This window comes from Copidosoma floridanum, unplaced genomic scaffold (genome assembly GCF_036245765.1).
Source record: "Copidosoma floridanum isolate Cflo_tuat_1 unplaced genomic scaffold, Cflo_Japanese_pri ptg000011l, whole genome shotgun sequence".
Classification (NCBI taxonomy): domain Eukaryota; kingdom Metazoa; phylum Arthropoda; class Insecta; order Hymenoptera; family Encyrtidae; genus Copidosoma; species Copidosoma floridanum.
The window spans coordinates 3041972-3068841 of NW_028321888.1; the positions used below are offsets into that span (position 1 = coordinate 3041972).

The 26870-nt window shown below is 32.6% G+C and overlaps 1 protein-coding gene across 1 annotated transcript in view; it reads right to left on the minus strand.

Annotated features, from left to right (window-relative positions):
- Phb2 (prohibitin 2) overlaps positions 1 to 26870 on the minus strand; it is a 204675-nt gene that overhangs the window by 146749 nt on the left and 31056 nt on the right. Inside the window, exons 2-3 of the mRNA XM_014363178.2 lie at positions 26549 to 26811; positions 12500 to 12817 (exon numbers count right to left, since the gene is read on the minus strand). Of these exons, the coding sequence (XP_014218664.2) occupies positions 12500 to 12817; positions 26549 to 26811 (581 nt within the window). The remainder of the gene's footprint in view (positions 1 to 12499; positions 12818 to 26548; positions 26812 to 26870) is intronic.

A 26870-nucleotide genomic window follows, 5' to 3' on the forward strand; every position in this document is an offset into this window, starting at 1 on the left:
CTATCCTTAAACATCGATCGAACGAGAGAGGTTAACCATGCAAGATAAGATCCCATGATACCCACAAATCATATACGTTCCAAATATTGCAAAATCAAGAAAATGTGGAATTAAATATTCCCTTAAACCATTACACAGGCTACAATTCCAAGCATCCCAGACGTTCAAACCACTCATATCATTAATGATTAAAAGGACACCCAGTTTCTTGCAACCCAATTGTTTACTCATCTCATCCATATGTATGCACACAATTTGACTTAACTCTTTAAAACTTCATACATATTTTTGTTGGGGGAGGCTTCTGAAAATACATAATCAATTCAGTATATGATTAAGTTATTTGCTATGAGAATATCATGTGGCAACACAGCACGTGGCAAAAGCTGGAAACGTGAGGGGACGCCAGTGGCATGAAATCCACGTAGTCCACAGATATTTTTGAATATCTTGCAAGCTAAGCATTTTATGCCAAGACAAAAAACGTAAAAGTTATTAAAAATTTAATTATAAGTAAGTGCCTTTTCATCCCATGTAAATCGGAGTAGGCGTTTTCACATTACAGTCTTTCAAAGTATGAAGAACCTACAAAAGTATAATGTATATATATATATATATATATATATATATATATATATATATATATAATCTATACAAAAGGTGCGTCTGCTGAGCAGACTCTGCTCAGTGTTTTGCTTTCAGTGTTGTTATATCCATGGTTAAGCAGACGCAATTACCAGTTCTTGCTTGAATTTTTCGTTGTAATGGCTGTAACTTTCACTCAAGTATTGTTTGAGTTTGGTATATGGTTTTCGATGCAGCAATCACTACTCGTCAATTATTATTCAATTACAGTAAACTTATCAAGACTATACACTTCATTTTTCGCAAGTATGTACACAGTGAGTCTGTGCATATCATATGTGAAACATGTGATCTGTCTATTATACGGCTACTGCATTGCATAATTCAATTTATGAAGAAAGAAATTATTTATACATTAAACTTTTATCATCGTTATATCATATATTTTTGTAAAATGCTTAGGACCTGATAAGGTCATACCTCGAGGCTTAGTAATTAACTTATCTTATCCCTCGTCAAGCTCTCTGAAAATTTCTACAATTAGATACAAGATTAGATACAAGAAATATCTGAATATTAATTAAATTCTTTATAAAACTAGATAAGACAATTTTTGTTAACATTTCTACAAATTTTACGTTTCATTTAACTGATGTTCCCGAGTAAAAAGATCTTAAAGAAAATGGATGATAAGATCCTGACTTAATCCACTATATGGATGAATTCTGGATCCATTGTGTCCGTAGTTTTGGATCCATAATGGGTCCATTTTGGCTCAAGTGCTAGATGATCTCATCACGTGATATGCACAAACACTGTATATAGCGTTGCCTGCGTTCACGAACAGTATATAGATACTTGCATGCACAATTAATATATAAAATTATGAATTCAGTCACGAAATAGCCATTTAAAATGTCACTCGGTAAACGCACAATAGTTGACTTTATTTGTGTTAAGTATTATAGGAAATTAAAACGTTAAGCATTAAACAATAAAAATTCTCTTATTGCAAATAAAGGCAATAAGGTTATTTAATCTGACGAGTTTAGTAAAAGTAGTAAGAACCAAGTTGGCTATAATGTATTAAGTGATTCACGTTTTATAGTGAAAATAGCACTAACGAGTCAATAAATAATAGCTAGTTAAATTGTCTGGATCTATTACTAGTCTAAAATTGCGGACACAATTGCGGAAAAAATTTAATGAATCAAGGCTGAATCTAGAGCTACAGTAGATAGATCCAGACTGGATCCAACCTGTAGGATTATTTCTACTCAGGTTGAAAAGATAAAAAAAAGGCATTCGATCTCCAAGGAACGCACTTTTCTTTTAGTTTTTTTAGAATAAGAAGTTGCTGTTTCTTATCTTTCCCTAAAGTATTGTAAGTTTCTTTTACGATTACGTGAAGTTGTCTAAATGTATTTACGCAACATTTAAATTTTCATGTAACAAAAAGCACTTTAGCAGAGCCTTTCGGCGTTGTACCTGGATTCTTAGTTGCACAATTAACACTTTCCGAGCTAATGCGCACGCGCTGCGCATCGCTGGCTGCAGCTGCTTAAGTACTGTAGCTCACGCGCTATTTTTCACTATTTTAATTAGTCGTTACATGCAAAAAGATTGACCAAATCTATAGGAAAAAAATTTCATATGGTACAATAAACCTTTAGTAAAAAATTGTGCTGGTCCGAAGTCTAAAAATTGAGTATAACAGTCAACATGCGTAAAAAAACTTACAGTATTGTATACTGGCTTCTGTTGGCCTTACAGCAACTTTTTTTTTTAATTCATGTGAAAATAAGAGTAATCAATTGCACTCAGTTATCTTTGTCTAAGGTAAAAATTACATAAAATATGGCCATGTACTTGCGGTTTTTGTTAACTTTTTTATCTGTTTATTTAAAAAGTCCAGTTTTTTAGGTAGTAGAGATAATAGTATTCTTCACTAATTCTAAAAAGTAATCCATCGATGCCATGCCCATGACACATTTTATACACAATCAAAATTTTTAATTAACTATTGCCCAACAGGCCAAGATTTTGAAATTTCGCAATCGGACTTGGCGTACTATAAAAAACATACTAATGTCTTTAAAATGTATGATTTTCATTCAATGTTGAATATTGCAACATGTTTTTTCATGCATTTTAATTTTTTTGCTTTTTTTGGCTTTCTCGCTTGTTTAAACAGTAGAAGAAATCTTTTAATTTTTTTTTAACACTAACTCCTTATGTAACATCATCAGGTGAACAACTTTTGTATTCAACATTTCGCTCCAAAACCAAAATTTTCCGAGATATTTAATAAAAACTGAAAAATAGCCTTTTTTAAAGTTATTTCGCGATAAAAAAACAATGACACGTATCTCCGTCAAATTCAACGATTTAAAGTGTTATTCAAGGTATTTTTCTTTGAATTTTAAGCTTAATATCGTATTGTTATATAAGATCACCACCCTCTAATGCTCTGGCGCCCTGACTACTGACACTATTTTTAAAACACATAATTCTATATTCATAGTTTATTTACGTTTCAGGGATATGAAAAGTGCATCAAACATGTTAGAAGTATAAATGCTCTGCTTTTAAACCATCCAACCTGGTACCTTGCACGAAAATGATGTACTCTATAAGCATTATGGGGACTATCCCAAAAATTTTTAATTTCACGGTGGTCATGGTTATCTGTTTTGGAATTATGAGGTGTATTATAAATAGTAAATGTAATACTGTAGGCATTAGAGTTAGAGCAGATGTAATAACGTTACATCTATATATTTTAACTAATTAACTTTATTAATAAAAAAAAGAGCATAAATACATATTAGATGCGTCTCATCAGGAACGTGTCAAGAAAACGACTGGCTCACTGCTCGTATCTACCATATTGCCATGCCAGCTGGATACACTAAAAATAATAACCATAAGTGGTTCTTACAGTAGATATTTATCTACTTATTTGCTCGCTATATTGTGAATTCGTTACAAGTTTTTCGCTTTTTATTTTTGCTGATATGCTTTTTTCTGAGCCAATATTTTAGAAGAGCATCTGTGCTTATCACAATACACGTGTTTAGGTTTATTGTTTTCCGATTTTTAATTAACATTTCTGTCTTTATTATTTTCCCTTTACTCGCTGTTTATACAATTATCAATTTCAGAATTTTCATTACCCACAACAGCCCCTCTCTTGAAATATTTATTTAGCGCGGTAGCGATTTATTGATCGACATGTGTTTTAATTGTACGAATCGATTATCAAATTTAATTGTATAAGTGACGGGAGACGTTACTCAACTGCGGTTGCTTCTGATCTATTTTCGGTATCTTTACGATGATTTCTTGGAGTTTAATATAGTTTATTAAAAATTATTTTTCCTACTGCCTTTTTTAAAACAAATTTGATAGAATTGATATTGTTTTACTACATTTAAGGTAACTCGTTATGATAAATCGATTCTAGTTTTTATGCCACGTTTAAACATCAATTTTGATGGTTTCTGTCTAGTAGTACAACGATCTATACTTCAATAATCTGACAAAAATCTGTTCATTGAAAATTTTTAAGTATGACCATCACGTATCATTTTATCTAATTTTGTTATAACGGTTTAGACAACATTTTCTGCAGCTCCGTTTGTCAGTGGATCATATGGTAGAGACAAAGTGTGTTTAATTTTTCATTTTTCAAAAATATAATAACGATAATTGTATTTCGGCACTTTAAAATAGTGTTCCATTGTCTGAAACCACCTATTTCGGAAATCTGAGCCTCACGAATACATCATCTAAGACTTTGATTAATTTCTTTGCTGTTATGTTTTTTTAAAAATTTGACTTTAAATCATTTCGAATGATCATCAATTAATATCACAAGCATGCATCAAAGCATTGCCTTATTTATGAATATCAATAAAGGAAAAAGGTGAAAGATAAATCATTAAATAAAGTTTTTATTGATAATTTGGTAACATATACAACAGTTAGCAGATAGTACCAGCAGTTAAGTGGTGATTTGAGTTTGGATGCTCATGAACGTAAAGGTCATCTAGAAAAGTGTTGAGGCAATGATTTGCGAACTTTTCTCGACAAGAATCATGTCAGACTCGACAAGAATAGGCAGAAGTGCTCGGAGTTGACCAAACAACAGTTACCAGATATTTTAAAGCAATGGGAAAAACTGCAAACGCAGGAAAATGGGTTCCACACCAGATAAGTGAAAAAAACAAAACGAACGATCCAATACTTGCCATTCTTTCCTTGTTAGACATTATAAGAAGTCGTTTTTGTGCAAAAGTATAACAGGAGATGAAAAAGGGATTTATTTCGATAATCTGAAGTAGAAAAAATAATTTGTTGATTCTGGACAGCCCTCCACGTCAAATGCAAAACGCGAAATTTCTACAGATAAATTAATGTGCTGTGTTTGGTGGGATTTGAAGGGAATTTTATACTATGAGCCACTACAGTTGAAGCGAACCTTTACAGCGGAACGTTATTGCCAACAGCTAAACAATTTGAAAAAAAGGTTGGACGAAAAACGCAACTTGAGAAATCTGTCCGTCAAACTTTATACTCTCTTAACTGGGAAGTTTTGCAACATCCAGAATACTCTCTAGACCTCGCACCAACTGATTATCATCTTTTTAGATCCATGAATAACGCGCTTCAACGTGTTGACTTTTAAACATTTGAAGAAGTGCAAAAGTGGGTCGATAATTTCTTCACGTCAAAAAGCCACGAACTCTTTCGTGAGGGGATCCATTAATCATCGATTCGGTGGCAGAAAGTATTGGACAATACCGGAGAATACTTAGATGATTAAAAGTGTAAGGTTCTCTTTGTATAAATAAAGTTGAAAAATCAAAAAAAAAAAGTTGCCTTTTTCTTGCACGCTCAGCTACAGCTTGAATCGCGCACTGCACGCAGGTCCACAAGTACAACCTGTGTTTCCTAACGTCTTACTGCGGTGGAAAATATACTGATTGTTTTTTTATGCACTGATATCTGCATGATGTACCGACACGTCTAGGTTGACAAAAGAGATACAAACCTTCCAGATGCGTCGTGTTTGCCTCAACATTATCGGCTTTTTACTCGTGACCTGGAGCATGTCATGCGCATCATATGTCTCACTTCGTTTTATTCAATAGTTATGTGACAATGAAGGTCCAGCGTGACATGAGGCCATTTCAATCATAATGAAAGATCAGTACGTCGACATTCTCTCAGGTGCAGACGATCTTGAAACTGACCTACTTCGAAGTTATCAGATCATAGGTCTATTTAAGTCAGGAGGATTCTCATCATGGAAGTGGGTTTCCAATAATCCTGAGCTGCTAATGGATGCTAACTATGCATTGTCGTGTCACGTAGGGCACTGCGTTAAATCGACTTCTCCACTTTTTCGCTTGCCTGTGTCAAAGGGTTCTGCACCATATCAAGAGATCACGACACTTTTTTCACCCCTCTTCAGGCGCATGACTTTAGATAATCCTATCTTACTTATGTTCACCTCCGCCAGTGATAGTCTTACGAAGGTTGAATGTTTACGGGCAGGAAATCCATTTCCAACTTGACATCGGTTGATGTAATTAACTCCATTGATCTCATCCGATAGGATTCTGTGAGTAAGAGGTCGCCTGCAACGGTCAACACTGAGGTACAATAAGCAACACGCCCCCCTCCCTTTTGCATCGAACGTGCTCTCTTGCTCGCCTTATCATTACATGGGCGCATGAGCATACACTTTACAGAGGAGTCTTAGTCACAAGTGCTAACATTTTTGATAAATTATGTATTATACTTCCTTTTGAACAAAGATAAAAAATAAATTTTCCATCATATGTGTGGAACCTAAAAAGAAAGAATTTATCCTTATTTTTAAGATAAGACTAAGACTTTTTAAAAATAAAATATTGATAGTTTTATTTATGGCATGGACTGATTTGGCTGTATTATTACTTTTCAAAGGTCTGATAATTAAAAAAAAGCTCAAAATCTTGTAAGATAAAATAACATTGACAGTCCTTTTTTAGAACTACTTCAGAAAAAATTAAGTCAAATTGATTTAACTGTTTAAGAAAAAGCTTCAATAATCTTAAGAAAGCTTTAAAAATAGTTCATAAAATTTCATGGAGTGTAATAACAAAAAAATATAAGCTTTATAACGATAAACAGATAATTTTAGCTAGTGATTTTTGACAAACTTTACTCGTTTAAAAGTAATAGAAGGATAATGATCATTAGAAACAAATAAATCTGCATATTATGATGCTTGTTTACAATAATTAAATGGAACACTTATCGTTGATGACAGGTTACGGATATTTTAAACACATAAAACTATGTAACACAAATTTATAATCCAGGAGGATAGAGCGTGTGGTGCCGTATCAAGTTGGGGCACATCACTACAAAATGTACTTTTAACTTGGCGATACTCTCATAATAGCCTAGACAACAGGCGAAACCGTTGCCTTAATATACTTTCTTTGCAGAAATCGGTTTTTTTATATGCATTTAATAATGTCCTGAGTTTAATAAAAAATTAACCCTTTGCTTTATTTTTTTATCACCAATTAAATAAAAAAGTTGGGTTTTTCTTCAGTTTTTTCGTAATATTTCCCCTCCAGTGCAAAAATCGGTATATACCGTCTATACAAAATTTATAGTGAATTAAATTACCTTCACGGAGAGAACCAACAAGGTACTATTCTATGGTCCTCAAACCTAATAATTGCTTGATTACTTTTTCATGTTATATTTCCTCAAACAAAAGCAATAATAGTCTGAAATTCACACGAAAATCAGCAAAGTCAGTAACTTGGCAATAATACGACCAACATGCACCGTTTACCCAGTACTTTACAGCACAATCTCTGTTACGCCATCTGTTAATTAGTATAGTGCAGCTACAATATTTGAGTGATTCTCTTTCGCCTGATTATCCCGTGCTCATCACGGAATTATTCTGGTAGCGTACAGGCGGTATAATCGTGTATGGGATTCTGTTAATGCATATAGACATATGTGTGTGTTCCTGTGTGTTGCAGCAGATATACTTAATAAAGCAGCAGTAGTATATCTATACATAGGCAGTTGGGCACACGCACATATACATAAGCACACACGCGTATATGCACTCACATGCAACAAAGGTATCGTACTATACTACTATAGCATGCATGCTGTTCTGATGCGTATATACCTTGTGTATACCTATAGCTAAACCAGAATCGTTTGTCAAGTAAACCAGAATTATTCCGTGACACACCTCGGAGTATCAGACGAAAGAGTCCCTTGCTTATTTAGATGTCTCACAAGCAAATTGTGGCCAAAACATTCGCAATAATACTGTAAGAAATGTGGACTTTTTTTAGTGCTGTTAGCTCGGCGAATTTACTATGAAAACATCCGGTATTAGCTTAAAAATTTTGTAGTATTATTGCGTGTACAAGTCATCCTAGAATAATACCTTGTTTGTTCTCTCCGTGTACGAAATGACATGCAACAGCGATATTTCATATGCCATTGTTTACTCGCAAACAGCATTGAAAATTGAAAAAGCGCGTTTTTTTACATTTAATGCTTCAAAAATAAAATAATCTGATAGCTTGTAATGAATTAAATGCTTTTTTTTATTTAATGTTTTTGTATTAAAGTAAATTATTAATTTTGAACGTATTTTTTTCATATATTTATTAATCATTTGATGTTTTCGAAGTCTGGTTTTATTGTTAACAACAAATATGATTTTTCAGCGGTTAAAAGCATCCGAAAAAATTGACAATAACTGTAACTCCCTATTATAATGGTAACTTTTTTTTATTAATTATGATCATTCGTTTGATCTCGTTCAGATGCCGACATTGTGTACAAAATAATTTTTGTAGGTAAAGCAGAAGCCGAGATATTCGTGATTTTACAAATCCGATTAATTCAAAAGTCACCTTTTGGTTGCTGCAAAGCCGTGCTTTTCAAGCCACTACACTAGTACGCCACTCTCCCCACTCTAGCACTATCATCAGTTTCAACGCACTGAGCTGGAATGCTTAAAATTACCTATATTATAAGGATAGTTTACTGGATTCTAACAGGATCGAGACGAAAAAAATGGTAGTTTTTGTCGGAAAAGTGCCATCATCTCCAAAGCTATTTTGCAGCCCGAGGGACGTAAGGTAGTCACAGTGTAATGGCGCTAATGTAGCGAATCCTATTTTGTTTACGGAGGGCACACCAGCCTCTCAAAAACGCCCGAGGTGAGAAAAATCAATTTACCTTTTTTTCCGTCCAACGTCTAAGTTACAACTGTTGAAAAATCGCCACGATAAGACTTTGAACTATTTTAGACATGATGTAATTTTTATTAATTTTAGTTAAAACTTCATAAATGCCTTCATTTTTTGAAATAATTATAATTTACAAATGTACTGAGCATTATTGTTTCATTTTACAAAATTTTATTGTATATTTTAGAAAAAACAATAATTTTTCTAATTATATCGTTTCATTACCCATCTAGTAAATTTGTATAAAATTTCACATCAAAAAAATCGGTAAAAAAATTCTAGGCCAACTTTGTCTTATCATCATGTAGGCCTTGACTTTTATTTATTTACATTTTCGCTTATAATTTTTTAAATAATGTAGTTTTCTAGAGGTTTTTGCACACTAATTTGTTCAGAACTGCATCGTTTTTATTTGGTTACTTGTCTTAAGTTCGGTTACATATTTTTTAGCTATCTTTAAAAAACAATGTTAAAATTCACTGTAGATAGGAGAAAACATTGCAGTCGACAATTACTTGCTAAATTTTTAATGTACATTGTTGCATGTTGTTTCCCAAGGTAAAGCTGAGGGTGACATGCGACCGACTTATGCTTTTTTCACTTGCACGAGTGATGTGTATACTAATTTACGTGCCCTTGTATTTGAAAAGTAAATACATCCATGCACCGGGCGATAATGTCTAGTAACTGAGCACCAGTAAGGATTAGTATAAAATATATAAAATTGTGTACGCGCGCAGAGTTAAAGCACTTTAAAGTTAGCTATTATTGATTAACAAGAGCGAGATACTATGCTTCCTTTACTGACTGCCTGTAAGTATCTAGTAAACTTTTATCAGTGCAAGATTTATGTTGACGAAACCATATTTTTTATGCTAAAAATGCAGTACATTTTATTAACTATACAATTTAATTTTACGAATCCTGAAAAAGTAAAAATCAAATCGCTATTTAACAGATCACTATTTTTTATTGACTTGACACGTATTTTTCCCATTTACGACAACATGAGCAGCCATTATTACGATGATTACGCATGTACTCGAAAGCTAACAACACCTGACATTTGTAGAATTGCTTACAGTATCGCTGTCTCTCTCACACAATTCAGACGATTACGTAGTGGCACCTTCATATCGTTTCGAAGTACCTACACTGCCCACTAGACAATGAACGGTCGCCAAATACATTTGTATGCTAAAGCCTATTATGCTGATGGCATAATATTAATATTTTTTACTAATCAAAATAGAGAAAATATAAATCATGTTGCTTTTCGTGGAAACAATCAATGTTAAGTATGTAGTAACAAGAATGGCTGGTTATATATACGCACATATACACACACGCTTGTTTCTTTTGTCTCCTTCCCAAGATCCCATACCACGCTCTACTGTACACCAGCAAGCTACTCCATCCTTGTTTAACTGCAGCCAATAGTGGCCGAGCTTTCTCACTGTCCTCCTATCTTTTTTCCTACAATAGTGCTGCTTGCACATATGCCTATACGAGAAACGTGCTTTAATCTTGAAAACGTAACTTACAAGCGAAACTAGCCTGAAAGAACGCCGATCTAACTTTGTAGCGGTATAGTGATATTAATCATAAACAGAAGTAAAATTTATGGTTCATGTAGTAATAATAACATAAGATCAAGAGCGGCGTTGGCTCAGTGGTAAGCGTGCTTGTTACTGATACAACGCAGTTCTAGGGGTCATGGGTTCGATTCCCGGTGACTGCAGATTTTTTTCAAAAACTGTTTTCATCGGGAAAAATTCCTATGTAACCCCGGCTGTTTCGGGGCGGGTTTTTCCGTGGAATGTTCCTTCAGAGCAATTCCAGGGTTTTTTCCTTGCCCCACAGGTTTTCGGGCCTGGGTGAATGCGAAACAGTGTTAGCTATAGGTAGGGATTGGCGGACCCGATGCCAGGCGTCGGGCAGGGATCGCCGGCCTTACCGGCGAGGAGTGGCCCCTGAAACACGGGGCGGGACGTCCTGGAATAATGGAGTCTTCTCCGGGGAAAGGCTACACAGTGGTGGGTGGACCCGATGCACCATCGGTGCAGAGAGTGTCAGCTTAACTGGCAAGGTGTTTCACCGTAGATACTCACACTGTGCCCATGGATTCAGGTAGGATGCGAGGAAAAAGGTTTAGAGATGGGTGTGGCAATACACCCCCACACATAGGTGGTGAGTGGGTGGCCCCCGCGACTAGGCCAAGTAAGCTGTCGTGGTAACCCGGTATAAAAAAAAAAAAAAATAACACAAGATCAACTATAACAAAATTGTTTCAATATACTGTCAAAAAAAAATTAATAATTGTAAAAAATCGTGAATAAAGTATTAATAGATAAAGAACATATTACTTTAAGCTCATGAAATTTAATAACTTTATAAACAACAAAGAGTTGTCGAGTTGTCAATGAAAAAATTTAAGCTGTTTTAAGTATAAATCTATTGTAACGAAACTTCATTATTATAATACATGGATAGTCACAAAGAATACTAAATTTTGTGACGATTACTTTGAATGTGACTAAAATAATAGAGATATCTAATTTCATGTGCAAAGTTATGCGGTATATGAGAATTTTGTTTTTAATCTTTCTATTGTTATTAATATTGTAGTTTTATAATATTCACATAACTTGGAAATCAAACCACAACTACGGAAATTTCTATCAAAAACTGTTAACAATTTCATTGCGATCAATCTCACTTAAATGAGGACACAAAAAAAAAATTCTTAAAAATTGAAAAGCAGTTATAAAACACTTACACTTACCGAGTAACTTAAAATCAAGTATGGTGTAAAGTGAAAACTGATACTTGTAATGCATTTTACAGATAAATACTTAAAAGCAATGCTGAACCCTATCCAAATATTAAATTATATAACTAAAGGTAAAAGTAAAGCTTCAACTCATAGGTGTATACTGGTATATCACTTTAGTTTTGGCAGCAACTTATGTTCATCTTAATTATGTGATTGCGTAAAAAATAAATTTTCTCTTCACACGTTTTACGATGTGTTGTCCTTAAATTTATTGCACGAAATTAAACATTAACTGTAATACCCTTAATTAAAGCTCATCGCGTAAATATCTCAATAACACAAAAAAGCAAGCAAAGAATATTAAGATATTTATTTGGTCACTAAAAATTAATGACGTATTTACCCACCCTTTTAGCAAAGGGTAGAAAAATAATTTTTTTAAGTAAAAAGTTTCATTTTTAATTAGTTTTGCTTTGTAAAATACGATAAAATTAACAACTCACGAATACGTCTTATCATACTAGGAATACTAGGAATCAAAGATGATACTTCTGAGTCAAGTCTAAACTGTTAACAATAAGAAATTTTGAAAAAGGTAATTTTTTTTTTAATTTCAAAGGAAATACTTTAATATCGACAATTTTAGGTAGAGGCTGTTATTTCATCTATAGCTCATCATTGAATTGAGTCTTTTCTCTGCGAGGTAGGAATCTGTATTCGTCAACATCAGAAGAGACGTATCGTAGATGGTAAAAAAAAATAGTATACAAAACGGAATGAATATGACATGTTGAAACAAATGTAATATTTTTGCATCATTACATATAAGAGAAAAAAAGGATATCATTTTAGCAGCTTCAGCTTCTCCTTCAGCCTGAACAATTTTTTGTTGTTTTTCTTGTTTAGCTCTTTCAACTACAAAAGCTGCTCGTTGGGCTTCTTGTTGAGCTACTTGTTTGGCTTCAACAGCAGCCGTATATTCCTTACCAAAACTCAACTCTGTTATAGAAACATCGTCTAAAACAATGTTAAAATCTTGAGCTCGATCAGTCAATTCTTTTCTCACCATCATTGAAACTTGTTGACGCTGGGTTATGAGCTGAGAAGCATTAAATTTTGCAACAACAGATTTCAGAACTTCATTGCATATACTTGGCAAAACCTGAAAATTTTTTCCTTATGATTTTTTTTTCTGAAAAAAATTTTTAAGGTAAGCTTCAGTAGCAGTAGCAGTACTTGTAGATTCAACCTCAACAGTATAAACTGTAGGGTATACTTCCACCACAGTGCGAGCACTTAATTTTTCAACCACCGATGGTAGAAAATTAGCCTTTCCAAGTGATCGGTTGTATCGACTACATAGATAAAGAGCTGACCACAAAGTTTTTCGGAGGATAACCGTTTGGACCATTACTTTGAGGGTGTATGTACTTAACTTTAAGGATTAAAAAAGAATACATAATTTATGAGCAAGTTCGGGGAGTTTACGTAAGTTTTACGAACAATGTATCGACGCCAACCACGAGGCTGCAAAAAACGTACGAAACTTGAACATATTGTAAATAAAGTGGAATTCTATTTGATCAGTACCGGTAATATACCTCTTCAAAAGATAAAACAGAAGCAACAATGAGGAAAAAAATATAACACCATATTACATTAATAAATATAAAACCTTTAAAAAATATTTTTAAATGCAGTATGATCAGTACAGAAACAAATAATTATTTTAGTACAGTTGACTGTATTTATGAAACAAATCATAATTGAACAAATGAAAATTTTGATTATTGTCAATATTCATTACAAGTTGGAGTACAAGTAAAAACAAAAGTAAAAAAAAAATTTTTCGCTTTTTGTAGTGTTGTACAGTTAACAATACATGTATACAGCCATACATTTTCCGTGTACCATCATCTGTAAAACGAGTTAAAATAACATTCTGATTCTACAAATCCTTGTCTTCCTTTATCTATTCATAATAATTAATATCTAATCTATTAGCTTAGAATGTGGAGCATTTAACCACATTTGACTGATAAATACTGTGGGCAACTATTTTTGCTTTAGTGACCCAAAGTATGATGAGCATTAAATTGACAAATAAAACTTTTAAAGCGAAAATAATTATGCATCATCCACACTAAAATTTTTATACACCGTATGATGAGCATGTAATTACTTGTAAATACGTAATTTTTTCTGAATCATTAAAATTATCTCTACTTCTCAAACTTACGGAAGTTTATTTCATGGTAGTACTTTTTTTTAAGTTCATATGGTTTAGCTTTCTCTATTCTATAAGAGCTGTAGATAATCTGATTCAGTAAAAGCATGGAAAGCTGGGTGTAATATTTATGTATTACTTTTTGATTTACTTGTTATTCTCATACATTAAAAAAAAACAATCTCCAATCTAATCAAACTACAAAATATGTAGAGTCATAAGTTCCTGGAAATTTCCAAAAAGTATTACGAAAACAGTAGTGTCTAAGCTTGAACTATGATATTGGAAAATTCTGTGAGTTTGTTGATGTGAAATATCATTCCATTGTCAGTTTTTTCGTGATCACACAATTATTTCTTCTTTTTTAATAATTTCCTCGTCTACTTTGGCGAATAAGTAACATCGATCTCTGTTAGTAAAGTAAATTTAATTTTTTAATTGCTGTCAAAAAAATGAGATAAAAAGCGTACTGACTCTTTTTCAATTTAACGTTGTGTACACTCTTCATAAAATCGGCAGGAAGTTTTTGAGATCCATCTGAAATTAAGTACGAAACGTACAACGCTTTGCTCGTTCAGAGTATTTTAGTGACGGAGTAAAATACCTATTAAAAATGAGGTGTATAGCTAATGCTTTAGAGCTGCACAACCGTTTCATGATTGATTCTGCTATTTTATTAAAGGTGATGGGTAATGGACCGAATGATATAAGGTATCAATTAACTTCACGTTAATCATATGTATTGACGAGTATCGATCTGTTACTGATTAATATTATGTAAAGAGAACAAACTTTTGGGTCCTCAACATTGTGCTATTCGAGTCACATAAAGCTGACAGAGCTAGTATCAAGGGATATAACAAGCAAGTGGCTCTGTTTATTTGTTTTGCAAGTGCCACAGTAAGCAGTATCCAAATATATCTCTTCCCAGTTTAAGTGACAGATTTTATTTTGGGTTTGATTCCCATTCGGAATCTCTAATTAGATTATGATCTACATCAGATTTAGGAATATCAACTTGATCAACATTTTCAATTGTATCGGTACTTAAAGATTGCTGCAAAAATATTTAAAAAACTACATTGCTATAGTAGAAAACATTATTATGCATAACAGAATTAAAAAGCAATTTTTTTAGTATAAGCGTGAATTTTGTGCAAAAAACATCATAACTCTGCTTACTAACCGTTTATTATAAGTTTTGAATATTAACCAAGCAATATTTGTCTACAAAATGAGTTGAAAGTATTTAAAAGTGTATTCTCACAATGAAAACAGAGAAATGAATATGTCTACTACAAGAAACACAAAAAATATTGTTTACCAGTATTCTAAAAAATTTGTGAAACTCAGCTCGGCATAAGACTTCAATATTTAAAAACTTTTTTTTGCATTAACTGTGCTGTATAGCTTCATTTCTACAGACAGTTGCATTTACATAAAAAGCACTTAAAATTTTTTAGCTTTCTAAACTTCGAAACTAAAAAAAAAATTTATCAAAATTTTTTTATCGAACTGAAATACTATACTTTTGTTTGATTTACATACAAAACAGTTCGTTTTAATTGTTATATCTAAAGATGCTCCATCGATTTGAGAAAAAGTATGTGCTGTATTTCATGAATTTATATAAAATCGTCTGCAGGTCGTCTGCACTACACTCTTTGCACTTCTCTTTCTGTTTTACCTCTTCAAGAAGATAAGTTACTGGTACAGGTCATCAAGAATTATACTTTTTCAACTATATTTCTGAGTTAAGTGCGTTTTCTGCAGTTTCGTGGTATGAGTCGGTATATTATATGTAAAATTTATTCATATGTATACTCATTTCATTTATGTATACTCATTTAATACTTGAATTAAAATACGCACGGCCTCAAAATCACAATCTAAACGGTTACCCTATGAAAATTGGTAGTCAGTTCTCAATCTGATAGTGTCACTAGCATCGTACGCCATACTTCTAGGTTAAGAAAGTAGCTGAGAGTTCAAAAAACCTCCAATGTGATGGCTCAAACGAATTTATAATTATTAGATTTAATACATACAGCTTCAGATTTCTACTGTGAAAGTGCAATAATTTATTCATACAATCTCAATTAAAAATAAAACTAATTTTCATCATTATAGAAATGATAAGCACATTTATTGGGTCATAAGTATATTTATACATTTTTTATCAAGTGTTGACATGATTGTTCCTCGAATTTGGAAAAAAAATAATCGGAATTTTGCGGTAACAATGGATCAAACTACAATAATTAAGTTAACATTACGTTACTTTAGTTAACAAAAAAATGTTAGGCTATAATAAAAATTATACAACTTAACAATAATCATAATAGTCAAAATTAGCTATCCTAAATTAACAGACAACAGTTTTTGCAGCCAAAATTACAAATTAACAACTTTTTAATTACAAAATATTACATTACGACACTAGCGCGTAGAGTACACGATTACACACTTGTGTAAGTTCCTACACAGGTTCTAGCAAGTGTATGAAAAGATCACATGTGTTAGGCGCGTAACCTCTTACACGTGATGAAGCTGAAGCTAGTCAACGGACCTAACCGACGGACTATATGGAGCGATCCGTAAAATACTAAAATATTTTTTTTTTTTACATAAGCCTAACCGGCGCTTTTACAGCTTTATATGCAGCACATCAGCTGTCAATGCCTTACAAAAGGAGACAATTAATTAGTAATAAGATTAAATTAAGAACCTAAGTTAACAAAAGTAGAATCATGTATTCTAGTAAAAAAATCAATTTACTTTTCTCACAAAGATAGGATTGCCTCCAAACTTGGTCCAAATCATCTCTATATGCACACAAATAAAAGCAAATTAGTTTCATGTAGGCCGAAAAGTAATAAACGACGATATTTAATAAACAATTAAAGCTTACGTAACTGAAATCAAATATTTCACATAAAAAAAACCTATAACTTTTCTCACAAAAATAAGATTGTCTTGAAATTTACAACAAATCATCTCTACATGTACACAAATAAAAGCCAATTAGTTTTGGGCTAGCCGAAAAGTAATAAATGACAATATAAAGTAAACAATTAAACTCTAACTGTCTATTTAATATTGTCGTTTCTTACTGTTCGGCTGACCCAAAACTCGTGGATTCGTAAGTGTGCATATTAAAATGATGTTTACTGAATATAAATGCAATTTTGTTTTTGTAAAAAAAGTTACAGGATTTTTTTAAAGAATTACTTGATTTTACTGACGTTAACTCTAATTCTTAATTTGATTTTGTCATTTATTACTTTTCGGCCGACATAAAACTTGTTGGCTTTTGATAGTGTGCACATAAAGATGATTGTGCTACATTTAAAGGCAATTTTATTTTTGTGAAAAAAGTTACAGGATTTTTTAAAAGAATTACTTGATTTTACCAACGTCAGCTTTAATTGTTTATTTAATATTGTCGCTTATTACTGTCCAGCTGGCAAAAACTAATTGCCTTTTATTTGTGTACACATACAGGTAATCTGTTGTAAATTTAAAGGCAATTCTATTTTTGTGAGGAAAGTTACAGGTTTTTTTTATATGATATACTTGAATTCACTCACGTAAGCTCTAATTGTTTGTATAATATCGTCGTTTATTACTTTTTGGCCTACCCAAAACTAATTTGCTTTTATTTGTGTGCATATAGACATGATTTGTCCCAAGTTTGGGGGCAATCCTATTTTTATGAGAAAAGTTGCAGGTAGGAAAAAATACCACTTTTTCAGCGATGTCTTTGCATTCGCCAGTGCTAAAATTACAAAATTAATTTTATTATACTCTCTACAAACAAATACAACGAAACTGTACGTATAAAAGCCTGCAATCATAACCTCTATTAGTTATAAGCACTTAGATATCCAGATAATTAGAAAAACAGCTCTTTTTCAGCGATATCTTCCCATTCGTTGGTGCTAAAATTACAAAAATAATTTTTTTATATTCTCTACAAACAAATACAACGAAATTGTAAGTATGAAAGTCCGCAATTATAACCTCCATAAGTTATGAGCACTTAGATTCCCAGATAATTGAAAAAATAGCACTATTTCAGCGATATCTTTGCATGCGCCAGCGCTAAAATTACAATAATAACTATATTATACTCTCTACAAACCAATACAACGAAACTGTAAGTATAAAAACCCGCAATCATAACCTTCATTAGTTATGAGCACTTAGATTCCCAGATAATTAGAAAAATAGAACTAAAATTTTGATTTGTTTAAATGGCAGTTGAAGAACTGTTAGCCACGCACTTGCACCTACATAGTGTTGTCCTTATTTACCTCGGTTCCGAATGATTTAAAAATTAAAAAAAAATTTAGATACACTCGCCAAAATCATCTTCATAACATACTAAATGTATGGCTGAGTTTTTCTTGATGTGTTTAAACGGCAGTTGAAAAACTGTTAGCCGCGCACTTGCACTTACATAGTACTATCCTTATTTAACTCGGTTCCAGATGATTTAAAATTAAAAAAAAATTTAGACACACTCGCCAAAATTATCTTCATAACATACTAAATTTGTATAGCTGAGTTTTTCTTGATGTGTTTAAATGGCAGTTGAAAAACTGTTTGCCGCGTACATGCACCTACATAGTGTTATCACCCTTTACCTCTGTTCCTGAGATTAACGCCGGAGAAATTATTTACGAGGTAACACGAGGTTTGAACTTACCATACTTTCAGGGGTGGTTTTTCTGTGGTCAAACTACCCTCACACGTTTTTTCATCGTTTATTTATAAGCAGAAAATCCTAAGAAACACTGACAGACGATTTCCAACTGTAAATTATACCTTTTATTATTGTTTTTATTTCCGTCTGTCCTGAAAGTTTAATGGGTTAATTAATCATTACACGTTTTTTTTTAGTTTGAACTTCCGAGAGAAGAATTTCATTGTTAAATTTGGAATTAAATTATTTTTCTACTTCTGTCTTTTTTAGGGGTAGTTTTAATAGGGTGTAACCTCCTTTACTTGATTTTGGAGTACAGAATCGTAATTAATGACCCTTAAACCCTCGTAAAGACGGTATATGAAGTACAATATTAAATTTGTAAAATTTTTATAAAAGTCACCATAAGCGGTGTTTCTATGGGGTGCAATCAGCCTCACACGATTTTTGACCGTTGATTGGCCACTTACCATTCAAAGAATCTCAGAAAGAAGATGTCCATGGAACAGTTCTGTATTTTTTGTACCATTGGGGATGATTTGAGGGTGGTACAGCTACCTTAACTTTTCTATTTTTCAATGTAAGGCAGACTTTACTGATGATAAATAAGACAGATTTTACTGATGATAAATGTTGCTAAGGGATTTCGGTGATTTTATACATTGTACATTGACTGATGTTCCACAAACAAGTTTATGAACTTTCGCATGTAATACTACCGACAAAAATTCGAGAATCGTACGAAACACTTTTAGTTATTTTTGACGTTCATCATTTTTAAAAATTATCTGTATAAAGAGTGTAATACAATTTTTTTTGTAATTTTAACACCAACGAATGGGAAGATATCGCTGAAAAAGTGATATTTTTTTAATTATCTGGATATCTACGTGCTTATAACTAATAAAAGTTCTAAGTGCGAGCTTACATACTTACAGCCAAATGTATTAGTGTATAGAGAGTATAATAAATTTTTTTCTGTCATTTTAGCACCAACGAATCGGAAGATATCACTGAAAAAGTGCTATTTTTCTAGTTATCTGGATATCTACGTGCTTATAACTAATAGAGGTTATGATTGCAGGCTTTTATACGTACAGTTTCGTTGTATTTGTTTGTAGAGAGCATAATCAAATTATTTTCGTAATTTGAGCACTGGCGAATGCAAAGATATCGCTGAAAAAGTGCTATTTAAAACATATTTCATATGTCAAATGCCTTGCAAATTATTGAGGTTATGTTTGTTGTTGCTTTTAACTCATGTATAGTTGTTCTGGAGTACATAGCTAATAATTAAAATATCATTCTATTATTACAAGCTAATAGGTAGATGTATTTGAATATCTCTGCTTGCACCTCATGTATACATGTTATATGTTAGATGTATAAATCGTTTTTTGTACTTAAAATTTTTTTTTCGGCATTTTTTATCATTAATTACTATATGTTATGTTTGTATAATGTATTTTTGGTAGTTACTTAGTTGTTAAACAAAATAAAATAACTTTGGATTTTCGTTGGATTCCAGCGTTTGAAACTTCAGATACATACTTTTTTTAACCTGGGTTCTTAATTTGATCTTATAACTAATTATTTGTCTCCTTTTGAAAGGCATTGACAGCTGATGTACAGCATATAAAGCTTGAAAAGTGCCAGTTAGACTAATTTAAAAAAAAAAATATTTTAGTATTTTACGGATCACTCCATATAGTCTGTTGGCTAGGTATATCGGCCAGCTTTATCACACGTGTGGTCTATACAAATTTTCTACATAACGAAATTGACCAAGAGTCACCTGTTGTAACTTTGTAAAGACCTTGATGTTCGCACACTATTTCAGGAATGCCCAGCAAGGCTAAGCAACAGTTGTGAGTCACGCGTGTGTAAATCAAGATCTTTAGAGCCATAACAGATGACTCCAAAAAAAGTTCCACACGCATGTCATGTCAAAAAGTTAATGAAGAAACGTTTACTAGACCTTTTTCTGTAATCTATGGATATATAATTAAATCTTATTAAACTTATTACTGTAAGCGAGTGACGAACATAAATCAACGAAGATTTATGACACGACAAACTGTTGCTAATTTATTTTTCGACAAGATGATACACGTATTTACATTACATATGGCGTTCATGGCAAGCAACACTCTATAGTTAATATAAATTGTCACTTATGAATCTTATTTTCTGTCATGCTGGCAGCTTGTCTATGTGCTCGCATAGTGGTATATGAGTGTGACGGAATTAGCTGTTTGAATTTTTTTTAAAACTTTTTTTAAACTCAGAACTGTGCAAAAATTAACGACATTTTTTGCTGATTCTATTACACTATATACAACTACACGCAAGGAATTTCAGACCGATGAGAACTCGTGCGTTTTGTGATTGCTACATTTCAAATACCCTTAAGTCACGGCAGTACCGACTTTGACACGTCTTGGTCCAAAACACGTACTGTTCCGTTTCAAAACAAAAACAGACTGTAAGAAAGCAATCATCGACATCGCTCGCGTCAAATCCAGTACAACCACCGTTTAATGTGTAGGCAAGCTGTGTAGTGTCAATAGTGGGGACGCCGAGGTTTAAAGTTCGGCACGTCAAGGGCCAAACCTTAGGCTAGCGAGAGACAAGTATAGCTTGAACTTTCTATCGTCAAATGTTGACTACAGTGAAGCCGAAGAGTAAATTATACCCGTACTTTTGTGTTATTTACAATATCATGCAGTACTATGCAAAAGAATTAAAGTAAAAAAATAACTTTAGTTTATTTTGAGTAATGTAAAACCTTAAATTTTTCGGCTCAAGCTGCTGTGTTGACATTGATATTAGTATATTTACAAGTAAAAAAAATAATACTGAATGAATACTGATCACATTACAGCCGCGCACTTACAAAATTTTATCTTTACTTTCATGCATTGCTCTTTTATATATTCAATACGTATACACACGCGCGCGGCCGTATATATAATATATTCTTCAGAGCTTTTCGTTGCAGCGCGAGTCAGTGATCTCAAAAGCAGCGACGGAACAGCGCGCGGAATTCAAATTGGCTGTATGAGCAAATCCACAAAAACCAGTTAACTAAAACTCAAGCTATTTAACCCAGTGACCCGGGGGGCAGAAAATTAATAATATAATAATTATATAGGTCAATAAACAAATAACCACATAACCTAAAACCCAAGCTATTAAACCCAATGACCCGGGGGGCAGCAAATTAATAACACATTGAATATATATAATAATATAATAATTAAATAATTTATTAAATAAATAGCAACATAACCTAAAATCCAAGCTATTTAACCCAGTGACCTAGAGGGCAGAGAATTAATAACATAATAATTATATAGGTCGATAAACAGATAACCACATTACCTAAGACCCAAGCTTTTTAACCCAGTGACCCGGGGGACAGCAAGTTAATAATGAATTGATTAAATGAATTATTAAATGAATAACAACACACCCTAAAACCCAAGCTATTGAACCTAGTAACCTAGGGCACAGTGAGTTAATAATTTGTTGAATGAAGAAATTAAAAAACAAATAACCACATAACCTAAAACACAAGCTATTTAACCCAGTGACCCGGGGGGCAGAAAATAATTAACTTAATAATTATATAGGTCAATAAACAGATAACTACATAACCTTAGACCCAAGCTTTTTAACCCAGTGACCCGGGGGACAGCAAGTTGATAATTAATTGATTAAATAAATTATTAAATGAATAACAACACACCCTAAAACCCAAGCTATTAAACCTAGTAACCTAGGGCACATTGAGTTAATAATTTGTTGAATAAAGAAATTAAAAAACAAATAACCACATAACCTAAAACACAAGCTATTTAACCCAGTGACCCGGGGGGCAGAAAATTAATAACACATTGAATATATATAATAATAATATAATAGTTAAATAATTTATTAAATAAATAGCAACATAACCTGAAACCCAAGCTATTTAACCCAGTGACCCGGGGGCAGAAAACTAATAACATATTAATTTTATAGGTCAATAAACAAATAACCTCACAACCTAAAACCCAAGCTATTTAATCCAGTGAACCAGAGGGCAGCAAATTAATAACATAATAATTATATAGGTCAATAAACAGATAACCACATAACCTAAGACCCAAGCTTTTTAAATCAGTGACCCGGGGGACAGCAAGTTAATAATTAATTGATTAAATGAATTATTAAATGAATAACAACACACCCTAAAACCCAAGCTAATGAACCCAGTAACCTAGGGCACAGTGAGTTAATAATTTGTTGAATAAATAAATTAAAAAACAAATTACCCATAACCTAAAACACAAGCTATTTAACCCAGTGACCCGGGGGGCAGAAAATTAACAACATAACAATTATATAGGTCAATAAACAAATAACCACAAAACCTAAGACCCAAGCTTTTTAACCCAGTGACCCGGGGGACAGTAAGTTAATAATTAATTGATTAAATAAATTACTAAATGAATAACAACATACCCTAAAACCCAAGCCATTTAACCCAATGCCACGGGGGGCAGCAAATTAATAACATATTAAATATATATAATAATAATATGATGGGTAAATAAATTAATAAATAAATAAAAACATTACCTTAAACCCAAGCTTTTTAACTCAGTGACCCAGAGGACAGCAAGTAAATAATTTATTAATTGAATAAATATATAATTGAATAACAACATAACCTAATACCCAAGCTTTTTATAAAAATAACTTATCCAATCAATGTATTACTTAATTGCTGCATTCAAGGTCATTAGGTAAAGTAGCTTAGGATTAAAGTTATGTGGTTATTTGTTTACTAATTAATTTATTTAAAAAATTATTAACTCACTGTGCCCTAGGTTACTGGGTTGAATAGCTTGGGTCTTAGAGTGTGTTTTTATTCATTTAATAATCTATTTAATCAATTAATTAATAACTTGCTGTCCCCTGGGTCACTGGGTTAAAAAGCTTGGGTTTTAGGTTATGTGGTTATTTGTTTATTGACCTATATAATTCTTATGTTAATAATTTTTTGCCCTCTGGTTCACAGGGTTAAATAGCTTGGGTCTTAGGTTATGTGGTTATTTGTTTATTGACTTATTTAATTAGTATGTTATGAATTTTCTGCCCCCCGGGTCACTGGGTTAAATAGCTTGGGTTTTAGGTTATGAGGTTATTTGTTTTTTGACCTATAAAATTAGTATGTTATTAGTTTTCTGCCCTCTGGTTCACTGGGTTAAATAGCTTGGGTTTTAGGTAATGTGGTTATTTGTTTATTGACTTATTTAATTAGTATGTTATTAGTTTTCTGCCCCCGGGTCACTGGGTTAAATAGCTTGGGTATTAGGTTACGTGGTTTTTTGTTTATTGACTTATTTAATTAGTATGTTATCAGTTTACTGCCCCTGGGTCACTGGGTTAAAAAGCTTGGGTTTTAGGTTATGTGGTTATTTGTTTATTGACCTATATAATTCTTATGTTAATAATTTTTTGCCCTCTGGTTCACTGGGTTAAATAGCTTGGGTTTTAGGTTATGAGGTTATTTGTTTATTGACCTCTAAAATTAATATGTTATTAGTTTTCTGCCCTCTGGTTCACTGGGTTAAATAGCTTGGGTTTTAGTTAACTGATTTTTGTGGATTTGCCCATATAGCCAATTTGAATTCCGCGCGCTGTTCCGTTGCTGCTTTTGAGATCACTGGCGCGAGTATCGTGCTCGTATATATATATATATATATATATATATATATATATATATATATATATATATATATATATATACATTAACAACTAACACACAGGTATATACACCATACTCTTCGGCTTTACTATAGCCAACATTTGACGCTAGAGAGTTCAAGCTGTACTTGCCTCTCTCTAGCCCAAGGTTTGGCCCCCGACATGCCGTACTCTAAGCCTCGGCGTCCCCACTCTTGTCACTGCACAGCTCGCCTATGCATTGAATGGTGGTTGTAGTCAGGTGAAATCAGCTGATTCGTGACCCGAAAAAATATGAAGTAGTGAACTTCACTTTTAAACTTTTTTTGTTAGATAATAACGATACAAATAACATTTTAAATTTAAACGCCAATCTCAATAGGGCAAAATGGTTTTAAAAAATGGTAAAAATCGTCAAATTTACTATTTTGCTATTCACAGAAAAGCTATGCATTTAAGAAATAAAGTCTAATAAAATGAAAAATGCGTATTAAAAATACAAATATAATGGGTTTTTTTGAGCTCCGATCGGTCCAGTTATTTTTTAGTTAGTTGCAAAAAACCATTCTTTTGGGCAATTTTTCAAAATTCCATAACTTTTGTTCTGTTGCACATGAAGACTTGAATCTTTGACAGAATATGGGGTTTATAGGCCTCAATACTTTATGTAATACTGTTTGAGAATTTTTGAAAAAACTGAAAAAAGTCCTTCCTAAAAATGTCCATAAAAAAGTTTTAGGCCAACGAAGACTAATTTGACAAATGTGTTTTTGTCAATTGAGAGTTGCTCTACAACATTCTGCAATACCGTAACGTTTAACTCTGTCAAAATGTGAAAAAAATTGATTTTTAAAAAAGGAGCTTCCGTGGTCTGATGATGGAGGGCCGCCGAACTAAAAATTCGGCTAAAGGGAAAGTAACGCAAAATTTTTGAATACATTTTTTTTCTAATTTCTTAACAATTTAAAACAGAAAAGGCAACTATAATACTGATATAGATATATATTTATTAACAATTGAGCATATGTCTCACATGCATACAAATAACAACAGTAATAAAACAATATTTTTGAAATTCAGCATTTTATAAACTTCGGAATAAATCAGAAACAAAGAATAATTAAATTATTAGACTAAGTAAATATATTATTATATCATTATTATAACTGCCTTTTTGATTTTAAAAAGAAAGAAAACAAAAAAAAAATATTTTAGTCAAAATATTGCGAAATTTTTCCTATAGCCGTATTTCGAGCTTGGCGGCCCCCCACCACTGGGCCCTGGAAGCTCCCTTTTTTTGAAATCAATTTTTTCACACTTCGGCTAGGTCAAATGGTACGGTACTGCAGAATGTTGTAGAGCAACTTTAATTAACAAATACACGTTTGAAAAATTGGTCTACGTTGGCCCAAAACTTTTTTTATGGACATTTTTCGGAAGGACCTTTTTCAGTTATTTCAAAGTCTCTTATAAAGTATAATATCGATCTTGCTAAGATTTTGTATGGGTATTGAGGTCTATAAAACACATATTCTGTCAAAGATTTAAGTCTTTAAATGCAAGAGAACAAAAGTTATGGAATTTCGAAAAAATGTCACTAAAAAGTGATTTTTTGCAATTTACTACAAAATACTGAACCGGTCGGAGCTCAAAAAAGCTTTTTATTTTCATATTTTTTATACAAATTTTTTATATTCTTACACTTTATTTGTCAATTGCATAGTTTATCCGTACACCCTAAAAAAATGACTTACGCGATTTTTACCATTTTTTCAACCATCTTGCCCTGTTGGTTCCGGTGTTGAAACTTAACGTTATTTGTATTGTTATTATCTAACAAAAAAAATGTTTAAGTGAAGTTTGCAATTTCGTGTACCGAACTTGCTAACTTTACCCGATTATTGTACCAACTTTGACACGAGCACTGCTGATGTGTACTTTCTTACAGTCTGTCTTTGTTTTGAAATGGAACAGTACGTATTTTAGACCAAGACGTGTCGAAGTCGGTACTCCAGTGATTCGAAGGTATTTGAAATCTAGCAGTCACAAAACGCACAAGCTCTAACCGTTCAAAAATTTCTTGCGTGTAGCTCTTTCCCACTTAAGTACTTTATAGCTTCACATGCATGTATTAGCTGTCCGTAGCCATAGCTTTTTCAGGTAGTGATAGCGGTAGTGGAAAAATTATACCTTTTAATGTCGTAGATGTAGTTAATAATTACCTTCTCATCATAATCAAGTCCAAGCTGGCGGTACATCGAAGGTAGCGTGCGTTCATCAGGACGAGATAATACTCTTAAAGAGATATTTACCATCTGTAAATCTTTAGACCCAGTAGGCGAAGAAATTTTTCTTGGTCTACTTCGGATGTCATAGATGATTGGATAATGGAACCATGGAATACGAAAATGCAATCCTTCTGGCTTGATGTCTTCTTGTACGCCACCTAACCGGGAAAATATGATAGCTCTGTGACCACCATCAACTACAAAAGAAATTAAGATACATTGAGTTGTTAAAAATTTTTTTTATAGTATAATACAA